Raw genomic sequence first — 13,366 nt, forward strand, 5'->3', positions numbered from 1 at the left:
TGAGAGGGCGATTTTGACACTTTTCGTCACCCGGGCGCATACTTCATCTCTCTGTGCGGGTAACGGCCACCGAGCACCACCGGCAAAAAGCCCAATCTTTTCTCTCTTCGCTCTCCAACTGGCGGTGATGAGCATTTGTTATACTGGGGAATAATGTTTAGATCATCTTGTATTGGAATAAGGAGGGCTATTAGACCATGGGGGCTCAGACAGTTTCATAATACGCTGCGATGGAGCGAATCGGAAAAAGGAGTGGTGGATGGATCAAAGTTATTAGCGAAATTAGATATGCTTGGATTATCATCAAAACCCGCCAATAATATCGAATCAGTATTGGAAAATGGAATACAGCTTTCCAATGGGATTGTGATTAAATCTCCAGGCAAGGATAAAGAGATTGTTGGGGCTTTATTGTTGGGAAGTGAGGCGTTTGAATTGAATCTCAGTGGGAAAGACAATCAACAACCGATCTTCAACATCATTAATAATTTCTTGGTGGAATTTTCCAATGAATCATTGAATATTTTCAAATTAGTGCATCCGAAACCCGAGCTTGTAGTGGTGGGACTCGGAAAGAAGTCGAGAATATTGCACGAATCGAATCGAAAGTTTTTCAATAGTTTAGGAATCCAGATCGAAATCGGTAATACCAGAAATGCCTGCCAGAGCTTTGATTTGCTAGCCACCGAAAGGCCTAATCAAATTGCCGCCCTTATATTGCCACCAAATATATAAAGGGGAATGTATTCCTTTTTTTTTTTTTTTTTACGGGCTTTAGAAGGATAATGAAAACAATTGTAAATATTGAACATATATATGTATGTATAAAATGAATAAGCATGAGGCATGGGTCAAAATTAATAGCAATAAAAGCCCAGTTGTCCAAATGGAAGGCATAGCCAATGTAATATAAAAACGAGAGAAACAGATAAAAAAAAAAGATTAGAGATAATACAATAGGATTTCTAATAAAACTGATATATGATACACATGTTGTTCAAAAGAGAGAAAAAAAAAAAAAAACGGAATGAACGACGATAATAAAACAAGAAAGAGAGATCAGCTGAATGTGTGTTTAGACAGCACCTCTGATAATATCACTACCACCAGAAGCAACACGGTGACCTCTACCTTGCTTGTGGGCTTGGATGTAACTGTATTCGGCAGAAGTGTAGACGTAATCGTTGGTCTTGGCCTTGTGTGGGGAGTTAGACACCTTCTTTTCCACCAACTTTGGCCCAATGGTTGGGATATCATCGTTCAATTTGTTGGAGTATCTGGACAAAGAAATCAATCCGGTATATACCTGAGTTGGGTCCTTCTTTTCGTATAAGTCGATGGTAGAGAACATTTCATTAGCAGGGACCCCGATCTTTTGGGCCTTCTTCAAGAATTTTTCAATGGTTTCCATTTGAAAGAATGGCATCTTTTGGTTCTTTTTGTAAGCCACTGGGGATTCTGGCATGATCTTGTTGGATAAGTCACACAACACCGATCCGTCTTTCAAGATATCTAATAAATCGCCCTGTGGAGCGTCTTGTCCGAGAACGTGGAAGATCCAGTCCTTGATTTCTTGGACTTGCTCGGCATCGTACTTGCTTGCTCTCTTGACTGGCATTTCTGTGAATATATATAGTGTTAATGTTTTTGGTTTGGGTTGATTTGAATTATCAATTGGAAGGTGAATTGAGATAAATGATCACTCAATGAATTGAGCACATCGATGAGTATTTAAAAAAAAAGTCGCATGGTGTTTAGAGGAAGAATTCCCATCCCACCGGCCAGGATGCATACTATGGGACTTTTTTGCAAACTTGTGATATGTAGCAGGGCAAAAGAGTATTTTTAGAAAAGATTACTTGGGGAATTTCCTTGGTTGGCTTTTTGGTACCTTGTGGAGCTGTTGGTATTGTTTTATTGCTAATAAATGCCGGAGTTGCTTCGGAAGAATAGGGATGCATTGCGTCTGACATTCCGTTGGAATTTATGTAGTTTGGTTGGTATTTGTTGAAGTCTACAAACAGAAATTTGGATCAAAGCAAGTGAGATGAAACCATTATTCGGATGAGAGTATAAAAGAAGCAATGAAGGTGAAATATTAAGCTGGAAATTGTAAAAAGGTACCGGATCACTTCCCGTCACATCATATCTGGGGTTATGGTTATCCGGTGACAACGGGAATTCTGACACCATTAATTTCATGCCTAATGGTTGGTATTTTATTTTATTTTATTACATTCTATTTCTAATGGTGGATAATATCTATTATTTCCTTCTACCGAAATACCAACTCTTTTTAGGCTCTGATGTTACGGCTTTCAGAGATGTGTTGTGTTTCCATGATAAGATCAACTGGACCGTCGATTATCAGAAATGATCTATATTTTATCTAATTATCTATATTATGAATAAGAATTCACCAGGAAATAGTGCCAGACATATAATCATCATTATGTGTATATTTGATTATATCTGAAACAATTAGGATTATGGGAATTTTTTTTAGAAGTCTCAGGAATTGAAAACGTCCCATCAATTAATTACCTTTTTGACACTTGATCACATCAATAAAAATATTCACACAAAAGTAACCAACTGGATACAACATGAAGGGAATAATAGAAGACAAAACAATTTCTAATTATTATAAGCTAATGATGATAATAAATATTGTGAAATCTTTTTCTCGTCGAACAGCTAATCTATTATCTATTCAGCCTGTCATGAAAGAAGTTACGCACTTTCTTCGAGAGAAGCTTTTTTAAAAGATATTAAAGGTCATTGAAAATCATCTAATAGCCACTGGAATTAAGAAAGAGTGTACCTAGAAATAAAGAACAGAAAGAGAAGAAACAAGGAAACTAGAAGAAGAATAAAAAAAAAAAGGAGAACAAACAAGGAAACAACAACAAGACATCACAATTTAGCTTGATTTTTATAAACTTCTCCTTCTTTATATAAATCTTTAATAACGCTCTGAAATTCTTTTCTAACTTGAACTCTCTTGATTTTAAAAGTGGGTGTCAAAGTATCTTTTTCAACGGCAAACGGTGTAATTGTAAAAAAAGCATTCTTTATTCTTTCATACGAAAGTAATTTCTCAACCTTGAAATTCAAAATTTCCAACAACCGTTTTTTAACCGCAACACTATTAAGAATCGCCGTAAAATATTTAATTGGCTGTTGTTCTCCTAATAACTCGGGGGAGTTTTCAAATTGTTTCATGGTTTGCTCAACTTTGGTGAAATCACACGGGATTCCAAGGTCAACAACAATTGATTTCACCACTTCTATATTAACCCCAACAACCCCCACCAAGAAATGTTGCAAAGAATCTCCAGTGACATAAACTTGTTCCACCATCGGACATTGACGAAGATAAATCTGTTCGATTTTCTCAGCAGCAATATACTTACCTTGTGCCAACTTGAAGAAGTTCTTCACCCTGTCCACCACCACCATATTACCAAACTCGTCAAATTGTGCCACGTCCCCGGTTTTAAACCAACCTTCTGAGTCGAGCGATTCCTCAAACGCTTTCTCGTGACGATAATAGGTTTTCGTAAGTGCTGGACCTCGAAGCAACAATTCCCCACTGCGATTATTATCCCAAGAATACTCCAATTCTGGGACATCACGAAGCCGAGTCTCCAAATTACAACAAATTGACCCATTTGTTCCAAGCCCGAAATTCGTGGTATCTGACGAAATTGCCCCGGCACAAAAAGTTTCGGTGGATCCATAACCTTGGCAAATATTAATTCCCAAAACACATTGTAAATAAATGATTGTTTCTTTAGTCACCGGTGCTGACCCCAATAATATGGATTTGGTTCTTTGAAAACCTAAAGCAGCACGAATTCTTGGGGCAATCAATTTATCGTATAAGAAATGGTGATTATTGGGGTCACCATTAGTCAATTTTTGCACCTTCCAATCAATCACCGAGCTCAAATACCGTGATTTGGCAATCTTTGCCCTGAGTTGTGCTTCAATCTTGTTGATTACTCTAGGAACTGTGGCAAAAAACGTTGGTTTCACGAGCTTGATATCTTCAAAATAACTGGCAATGTTTCGTGGATCATGAGGGAAATGCAAAGTAAAGCCATAACAAAGTTCACTGAATAAGACTGCTCGTTCATAGCAATGAGCCATTGGTAAAAACTCAAAACTGGCGGCTTCTGGGTGTGACATGTCATGAAGCAATAACGAGGTGCAACTTTGAGCAACCACATGTTCATGAGTGATTTCTGCACCCTTTGGCATGCCAGTGGTGCCACTGGTAAAGCATATGGTAAACAAGTTATGAGGACTCGGTGGGATATTTGGTGATGGATGTTTTTTGCCAATATTGAGTAATGTTTGAAAATCAAATAGAATGAGGTTTGCGTTGGCGGCTGCGGTGATAAGTTGATAATCTTGGGCCATGTCGATTTCTTCAATCACCACTACGTATTTCAATTTATGATCGATAGTCGCATCTAGTTTCATCAGGAAAATCTTTGAGGCCTGTAATTTTGTGGTGAAGATTATTGGAGATTCGGTAAGGTTGATGATATAGGCGCCGGAAGTATGGCCCAAGCTATCATAAAGGCAAGTGGAAACCAATGAATAAGAAATGCACGCCAAATCAATCACCACAAATTGGTAGCAGTTGGGTAAATAAATCGTGATGATTGGTGATTTCTGATCTGTATTTTCCAAGAGTTTTATGATGGCGGAACCCAACTGATTTTTCAAATGTGTGGTTTCTGCATAGGTGAAGTATTTGTAGTCTTCATATTCATTGGTAAGTTTGTTGAAAGGACGATAACCAAGATAGTTTTTCGAGGCGTACTGAAGGGAGAAATGTTGGAAATACTGATGTAAGGTGGTCAACTCGGGGTGGATATGGGTGATCAAATGAGTTTTGGCACCGACGTTGCGGATTATTGGAGAGTAGCCAGGTTTTCTAGAATCAGAGAGTTCAAAAGTGGCGCCAATTTCTTTAGTTGGTAGCGGGAGTCGTTGAAGGACGTCTTCTACCGAGTCTCCTTGGTTGTAGTAAGGAGGGTCGATGATTGCTGGGGGCATGGTTTATTGCTGTTGTGTATATATTTATCTAGAAAACTCTGTGAGTATATTAATTATAATATTTATATTTATATTTATATATTTATATTGAAATTATTATTATTACTATTATTATTATTATATATAAAATGAGGAGAGTTCAATAGCAATCGAGGGGAACGGTGATGATGATGATTGATGATGATGATGATGATAGAGGTGTGAGTAGCCATGGCAACAACCATCGGCAATGGGAGCGCAATACTCCGACGATTGATGGGGTTGAGATAGCACTATTCTTCACAAATGTGATATATCACCACCATTATATAGATATATATATATATATATATTACAGATTACAGAATACAGATGATCGAAGATACACTGTTTATGAGGGTACCGCCACTACGGAACACTCAGATTGTGGAGTCACGCCCGGGTAACTGCCATCCCACCACATCATTGTGGTTGTTGCTGGTTATATCACTGCCACTCTTTGTAACAATTGTCCGCAGAGCTTCAAGACTGTGTGATACCGATACCCCCAAAGGTGCTACCACTTGTGCAATATAATATACTGCAACACAATTTTTACAACAATCGCCAACTGGGCAGTGTGTCACCGTTAGATCACGTGGGTGTGAATCGGCGGTAATTTCCCGCTTCCCACCGACCAGGGAGTTTGAGCTTTTGACGCTTAGCAACATCATATAAGTTTGGCCCATCGCTGCTGAGAGGTTTAAGTTTCGTATCGGTGACTATGGTTTCCACTTCTTCTTCATCATCATCCTCTAACCATCATGCAATCTTCCCGGCTGCAAACCTCTCCAGAGTCTTTGGAAAACCCAAGATTGCTCAACTTTGACGCCCTTTCCATCAACAGTTCGGACTCAGAATATGATGATAATAATAATGTTTTCGCTCCTCCTAGAAAATTGAACTCCAAGTTTGAGCCAACCAACAATAATGGCAATAGTTATGAAACCATTGCCGATAGTATCTTCAGTGCCAATAACAACAATAACAACAGCATCTTTGATGATTACTATTACGACACCGAAATCGAATCCCTCCCTGCATCTTCTTCCAATCTTGACTCCCCTAAACCCATGAAATCTGTCGATGTTATTACATCTTCAAATGCCACGTCTGTTCCGTTATACGAAGTCAAATATAGAAATGAACGGGATTTCGAAGTCAGTGCCAAAAATTCACTAGCCGAAGACTGCAAATCCGATTGCTATTCGTTCATCATGGACTTGATTGTCGATTATGATGAAGATATCGCCTCAATAATTTCCGGAACCAGTAGTACTAGACTCAGAATTAATCAAGAGGATTTGCGACCAACAATTGACTCAATTTTAAATAATAAACCACAAGTGATCTCGTCGTCGCTTCAACAACCTCCATCTCCAGTTAAGGTGGCCTCACCAATTAGAACTCACCAAAAGAAATTGCCACCAACCAATATATCCGTGAAGGACCATCAGCAACCAATGACAAGAAGAGCCGACGCTTATCCAAAATCAATTTTGAAGACCCCAACTTCTGCCCACCATCCTCCACCTCCTCCAGCGGCCTTCAAGTTATCATCTATGCAATCTGGCCAGTACAAGAATGATTTCACTATCTCAGCATCTGAATTGGAAGCCCACAAAGCCCAATCAGATGATTCTGTCCCTAAAAAGAAAACTTTAAAATACCGAGTAGTGGTCACCAGAAGAAACATCATCAATAACGTCAAGCGTCTCTCAATGAAGAGCTTATCAAGAAAAAGTGTTTACGGTGGTCCTAAAACTCCAATGCTTGATGATTATGATAAACGCAAGTCTTTTCTTAATAATAACAAGTTGGTCAATGTTATCAAGTCGGTGATCAACAAAGTTAATTCTCCAATTGATAATGAGAGAGTCAGTCACGGACCAACGGTTTTTGGTCGACCTTCATCATTGAAAGAAACATCGAAAGCCAAACTCAACCGCTCAAAGACTCATGCTAGTTTTGCCTTGACAAGATTGAGTGGTAATTATCACAGATCTAGTACTTTTGAATTCAAGAGAGTCCAAAATAGAAGTAAGCTGGCTAATCCATTACCAAGACTTGATTCTGACAAACCAAAAGTGAAATCTTTATCTGTTAATACTTCTTTCAATGACCACGTTGGTGCAATCCAAAGAACTCCAATGAATAATATTCAAATCAAAAAGAGATCAGTTTTAATCAAAGATAACGCCACTGATTTGTACAATTTATATTCCTTTGATAATCCATATGCAGATGACGAAGATTCTAATGCGACATCACAAAGAATGTCGTTAGTGATGAATGGGATCAAGATCAATAATGATGATGATTTGCTGGGCAGTAATACCGGGGTTACGCAGATCGATTTAGCAAGAAATTCAACTCTCGTTAAAAATGATAATGATACATACATCATCAAGTATGATATAATTGAATCTCCAGTATCTGCTAGAGCAACTTCGAGATCTTTGAAGGCCATAAAAGAAAATGATTCGGACAGAACACGCACCAGTTCTAGAAAATCAAATAAAACCCCTTCAACCTCTATGCATACCCCATATTCCCACAACGCATCAATGAAACCTTCTTCAGCTCATTCAAGATTACAAAAGAGAAACTCTTTGAGTCGGTATAGTCGCAAACAGGGTGGTCATAAAACTCCTCATCACTCTCAATCTCTGCCACGCTCTAAAATGCCTACCAAGTCTCCATTGCCAGCTTATAAAGCATCGCAGTTGAAAATGTCTGCTTCATTAAAGAAGAAATTGCCAAATCCACAATCTAGAAGATTATCTAGTGGTCACCGTTATAGAAGCACCACCAAACAATATAGCAACAGAAGTGGCAGAAAAAACCCATACCAAAATAATGGTGATAGCAGCACAATAATGCATCAAAAATTGGAAAATAGAAAGTTCTTCTATGCTTAGATTCCTTATATTTTTTTTATGTTTGTTTGCACTTTTAATTCTTTTTTAAGTTTTACAAGCTAAATTATATATCAACATTCAATTCAAGATTTTAATTCAATTCTTGATTTTTCTATGATTTTCTGTTTCTTTCAGTTCTTTCACCTTTTTTTGTTTTTTGCTCCGGTTAGTAAACACTTTCCATGTGTTTTTATTATAATTTAGATTATATGATTAGATAGATTTTTATATTGATATACAAACATATGATGAATGATTTGAATGAATACAAAAAAGTGTAAGTTGGTTGGCACGGCATGTTGAGATTATTTGATGGGATGCAGCAGGGTTACTACCGGCTACGTCAAGTTGAAAAATCGCCAAATTGACAGATCGAATATTCCGAACACAGATCGAGCCCACCACGTTAAAAGATAAAAAGGAAACTCTTTTTCTTATTTCTTTTTTTTTTTCTCAGAGAAAATGTTTGGTCCATCATCCTGGTTGCCATTTTTGGTGACATTGCTCAATCTCGGATTGGGTTTGGGGTTTGAAGACAATTCCGTCAACATCAAAGTGGAGGCGAATTGGAAACAAACGCCGTTTAGATTGCAATTACTCGAAACCATTGCTGCTTCTAACCATTCACTCTACATTCCCGCCGTGGGAAAGGTGTTACAACTCGAACTTACCGAGGACTCCGAAGACGAGTTTGATTCTGATCTTGTTGACCCATTAACCGATGAAGAATACTATACCAAAATCACCGAATTGTTCGGGGACCACCCCTTGGGAGTGGAGGCTAAAGGGTTTTTCGATGTTTATTTGGCCAACAATTACCATTCTCCAAGAATCGTCTCGCATTTGAGTCATTATAATGGCTCAGTGATCCCAGAGTTGAAAGATAAGTTGTTAAAGTGCACTTCGGACTTTGATAGCCCAGAATTGAAAACCACTAGAGGTAAACAGTTACCAAAATCATGGGTGTACTATAATGGTGAAATATTGTGTAATCCAAATGATATTTTTGCATTGAAGACCACCAGCGATGCCAGTGACGATCAATTGTTGTTACCATTCGACAGAATCATCGGAACCAACGATGCTGCGCCATTGGCGATTCTTTATGGCGATATTGAAGATCCGCAGCTCCGGGAATATTTCTTCCATTTATTCCAATCGTCCAAGTCGGATAAATTGCGGTTCGTGTGGAGATACGCCGATCAGAACCTTGATGGACCAAAAGAGGCCCTTGGTGGGTATGGGGTCGATTTAACCTTGAAGAGAACCGATTATATCGTCATTGATGATAGAGATATCAAGAAAGATGCGAACATCAAGAACCTTGATGGTAAAGACAATGAACAAGTCATTTTGAATGATGAATTGGTTGAAGAAACTTCATCATCTGCTTTGGGGTTCTTGAATAAAACTTATGACAAAATCAACGGGGTTAGCAAGAAGAAATTGAAGAGTTTGGATCTCAAGGTTGCCAATTATATTCTTAACAAACATGATGGCGATGGATTTTCCAAGTTTCAATTATTGAAAGATATCCTTGAAAACTTTCCAAAATACGCCCATGACATTGCCACCTCAGATTACTTCAAGTTTTCTAAAAAAAGTGACAAGTATCAAACTTTCATGGAGAGCTTCCAAGAAAATCAAGAAATCGGGGTTGGTAATGAAATGAAGGGAATTTACGTGAATGGTAAAGAATTAGACGACACAGAATACAGTCTTTATGGGTTATTGGATTTGATACAAAAGGAATCATCTTATATTTCCGACTTTGGGATGTTGAACTTATCGCCAATTGCCTCGAAAGGGTTCATCAGTGAATTCGCCAGATTATGCACCGTGGCCAGCGCCAAATCTGCCGGGGCTGGTAATAGTCAAAGATATAACATCCATGAAGCAATGAAATCTGATACCATCAGCGGGGAAAAAATCATTTACATTAATGATTTGGAAACTGATGCTGATTATGCAGATTTCACATTAAACAGAAACCTTTGGTTGAACTTCGATGCTGCCAGGCAAGGTAAATTCCCAGAATACAAGGAAAATGTCCTTGAGGTTGTGTTCGCCATCAATTTGTCCAATAGAAGATTGTTAAGAATTGTATATCAAATTATTAATACCGTGATGTCCCGAGGGGTGGCCCACAGAGTGGGGATTTTACCAATCACTTTATCTCCGGAAGATAAATATTACGAGATCCAGACCAGCGAGCCTATCAAAGTGAATGGCGAAGATAAGATATTGAATGTTGAGGAAATGATCATTTTGGATAAGTTATTGATGAATGATTTCTATAAGAAGTCTGCGAAATTGAAAAATGGGTTTTCTTATCTTAGATATATCCAGTCAACTTTCAAAAATGGGTATTATGGCAAATTATGGAAAAAATACGAGGAGAATCCTGATATTCTCAACGAATATGACAATTCTGGGTTTATTGACAGTTTTTCCGTTGATCAAGGCTACATGATTGTCAACGGGGTTTTCCACCCATTCAATATTTTTGACAATAGTTGGCAAGGGTTTGTCTCTCAACAATTAATCCAAGACGTGCATTTGCTCGGCCAAATGATTTTGGCTGGTAGAATTCCCGCAAGAGATGACACAAAAAGAATCGGGGATTATATTTACGAAGGATTACCAGCGATTCGTAACACTTTGATCATTCCTCAAGATATTCTGAACGTCAAATACAAGAAAATCACCCCAGAATTTTTAGCTGGGTTTATTCATAATCAAGATCAAGTGCTTGTATTCGCTAATGAAGATGGAAGTAACGAGGGGGTTCACACTCATTTATCCCTCTCGTTGATTGGTGATTTCGGATCGAAGGCAATGATTGATCAATTGGTCCAGGTATTGAAATTCGACCTTGCAGAATTGAAAAAGGAAGGATCAAGAGATCACTTCATCAAGTATAGATTTGTTAATACCGGCAAGAAAAATGATATTATTGAGAAATTGAAAAAAGTTTTTGGCGATCAAACCACTTCAGGCGTTGAAAAAGTTCAATCGGCCATAGATTTCGCAACCTATTTTGTGGCTTCTGAAACTGTTGAACACTCCCACCAAGGGATTTTGGAAACTTTGCAATTTGCCGATATTGAACCAAAACAAGACCCAATTATTCTTTTGAATTCCAGAATGGTTGAAATTCCAACCACTAAAAAGTTTGATGCTAATTTGGTGAAGTATTTCATTGAATACGAGCGCAAAGAACGGTTATTCGAATTTATTTTCAACGTGGTAGAAGATTTTGAAAAAGAATTCGAATTCATTAGCCAATTGCAAATTGATAGATACGATTGGGCTGATTTGTTTTTCTCGACGCTTACCAGAACTTACTACGAGTCTTCCGAAGGAATCTTGTTGCAATCTCCAAGATATCATTTGGGACTCATGAGCTTTGACGGGGTGTCGTTCACATTATCTGACGATCCAGCTTATGCTAAAAATGTTTCTGCAGTTGATATTGTGGCAGTCATTGATCCTCTTGAAGAGAAATCCCAAAAGATTGTGTCGATGCTTGATGCTTTGACCAGCATTGCCAAAAACACTAATGCTATCCATTTAACATTGTTACTTGCTCCAAATCCAGCCATGACAGAGTTACCAATCAAAAGATTCTACAAAGGGCTTTATTTACCAGAGATCAAGTTCAGCAATTCTAAGGTCGATAGATCTATTTACCAGATTGGATTCCAGAAAGTTCCAGAAGAAACCTTGTTTACTTTGGACATCGATACTCCACATTCTTGGATCGCGTTGGCCAAGGAATCGAAATATGATTTGGATAATATCAAGTTGGATTTGACCGAAGAGAAATACGTGAATGGGGTTTTCGAATTAGAGAACCTTATTATTGAAGGGTACTCCCAGATTCAAAATACGGTTATTCCACCACACGGGGTTCAATTAGAACTTCATTCTACTGAAAGCGAGGCGATTTATTCAGATACTGCCATTATGGCGAATTTCGGGTACTTCCAATTGAGAGCCAATCCTGGAGTATGGAGCTTGACCATCAAGCCAAACAGCAAGTCCGCTAAAGTTTATTCTTTTGCAGACACCAAAAGTTTCAATAATACTGATGATGTGACATTTGTGGACTCTCAGGGCCTTCAAGTGGGTATCTTAGATATGAGTGGTGCGGTCCTCACTCCAGATTTCGTCAAGAATCCTGGTCAAGAAGATGTGTCGTTGATTGTTGCCGATGATGAGGAAGAACAAGAAACCGAATTCGAGGAAAAGGAAAAGAATTCTGGTCTCTTGTCTTCTTTATGGGGATCAAGAAGTAAAAAACTGGTACCTGCGGTGAAAAAGCAAGCGGATATCAATATCTTCGCGGTGGCCAGCGGTCACCTTTATGAAAGATTGTTAAGCATCATGACCGCTTCGGTGAGAAACCATACCGAACATACTTTGAAGTTCTGGCTCATTGACAATTACATGTCTGCGAATTTCAAGGCGTTTTTACCAACCTTAGCGGCGAAGTATAATTTCGAATACGAATTGATCACTTATAAGTGGCCATTATGGTTGCGTGATCAACGAGAAAAACAAAGAACCATTTGGGGTTACAAGATTTTGTTTTTGGACGTGTTGTTCCCTCAAGATTTGGACAAAGTGATTTTTGTTGACGCCGACCAAATTATCAGGACCGATTTGAAAGAATTGGTCGATATGGATTTAGAAGGGGCTCCGTACGGGTACACCCCAATGTGCGATTCTCGGAAAGAGATGGAAGGGTTCAGATTCTGGAAACAAGGGTATTGGAAGAGTATCTTATCCCAAGGTAATAAGAAATACCACATTAGTGCGTTGTACGTGGTGGATTTGAAAAGATTTAGAGCTATTGCTGCCGGGGATAAATTACGTCAACATTACCAACAACTAAGCGCTGATCCTGGTTCGCTTAGTAATTTGGATCAAGATTTGCCAAATAACATGCAATACAATATCAAAATACACTCTTTACCTCAAGAATGGTTGTGGTGTGAAACTTGGTGTGATGATGAAAGTCTTTCCGAGGCAAAGACTATTGATTTATGTAATAATCCTTTGACCAAAGAACCAAAGTTGGACAGAGCCAGAAGACAAATTCCTGAATGGAGTGTGTATGATAATGAAATCGGCGAGTTAATGGAAGACTTCAAACAGACACAAAAGAATGAGGGGAGCTCCCAAGAAGATAAGACTGATGAGGAGAATGTTATGGAGGTTGAGGAGGAAGAGGATGTTTTGGAAGTTGATGATGAAGAAAATGATTTTGATGTACATGATGAACTTTGAGATAAAAACCATAGTTAAAAAATTTATTTTTCTTTGTGTGTAATGTACCAATAAAATGT

The 13,366-nt window shown here is 38.3% G+C and overlaps 5 protein-coding genes across 5 annotated transcripts; 3 read left to right on the top strand and 2 right to left on the bottom strand. All coding sequences in view use genetic code 12, as the record gives it.

The window, feature by feature from the left end:
* Window positions 1-153: 153 nt before the first annotated feature.
* DASC09_029220 (uncharacterized protein) lies at window positions 154-735 on the top strand (the record flags this gene model as incomplete). Its single annotated transcript, XM_064996525.1, has 1 exon — window positions 154-735. One exon carries the CDS (start codon window positions 154-156, stop codon window positions 733-735), a length of 582 nt encoding a protein of 193 aa, XP_064852597.1.
* A 340-nt stretch (window positions 736-1,075) lies between these two features.
* On the bottom strand, window positions 1,076-1,618 carry SCP1 (Scp1p; the record flags this gene model as incomplete). The annotated part of the gene is made up of 1 exon (XM_064996526.1): window positions 1,076-1,618. The coding sequence occupies one exon, from the start codon at window positions 1,616-1,618 to the stop codon at window positions 1,076-1,078; it is 543 nt and encodes a 180-aa protein (XP_064852598.1).
* Window positions 1,619-2,916: 1,298 nt separating this feature from the next.
* Window positions 2,917-5,073, bottom strand: DASC09_029240 (uncharacterized protein; the record flags this gene model as incomplete). The annotated part of the gene is made up of 1 exon (XM_064996527.1): window positions 2,917-5,073. The coding sequence occupies one exon, from the start codon at window positions 5,071-5,073 to the stop codon at window positions 2,917-2,919; it is 2,157 nt and encodes a 718-aa protein (XP_064852599.1).
* A 782-nt stretch (window positions 5,074-5,855) lies between these two features.
* Window positions 5,856-8,012, top strand: DASC09_029250 (uncharacterized protein; the record flags this gene model as incomplete). Its single annotated transcript, XM_064996528.1, has 1 exon — window positions 5,856-8,012. The coding sequence occupies one exon, from the start codon at window positions 5,856-5,858 to the stop codon at window positions 8,010-8,012; it is 2,157 nt and encodes a 718-aa protein (XP_064852600.1).
* Window positions 8,013-8,474: 462 nt separating this feature from the next.
* On the top strand, window positions 8,475-13,307 carry KRE5 (Kre5p; the record flags this gene model as incomplete). The annotated part of the gene is made up of 1 exon (XM_064996529.1): window positions 8,475-13,307. The coding sequence occupies one exon, from the start codon at window positions 8,475-8,477 to the stop codon at window positions 13,305-13,307; it is 4,833 nt and encodes a 1,610-aa protein (XP_064852601.1).
* Window positions 13,308-13,366: the final 59 nt, after the last annotated feature.

Source organism: Saccharomycopsis crataegensis (assembly GCF_037102585.1).
Source record: "Saccharomycopsis crataegensis DNA, jcf7180000000083, whole genome shotgun sequence".
NCBI classification, from domain to species: domain Eukaryota; kingdom Fungi; phylum Ascomycota; class Saccharomycetes; order Ascoideales; family Saccharomycopsidaceae; genus Saccharomycopsis; species Saccharomycopsis crataegensis.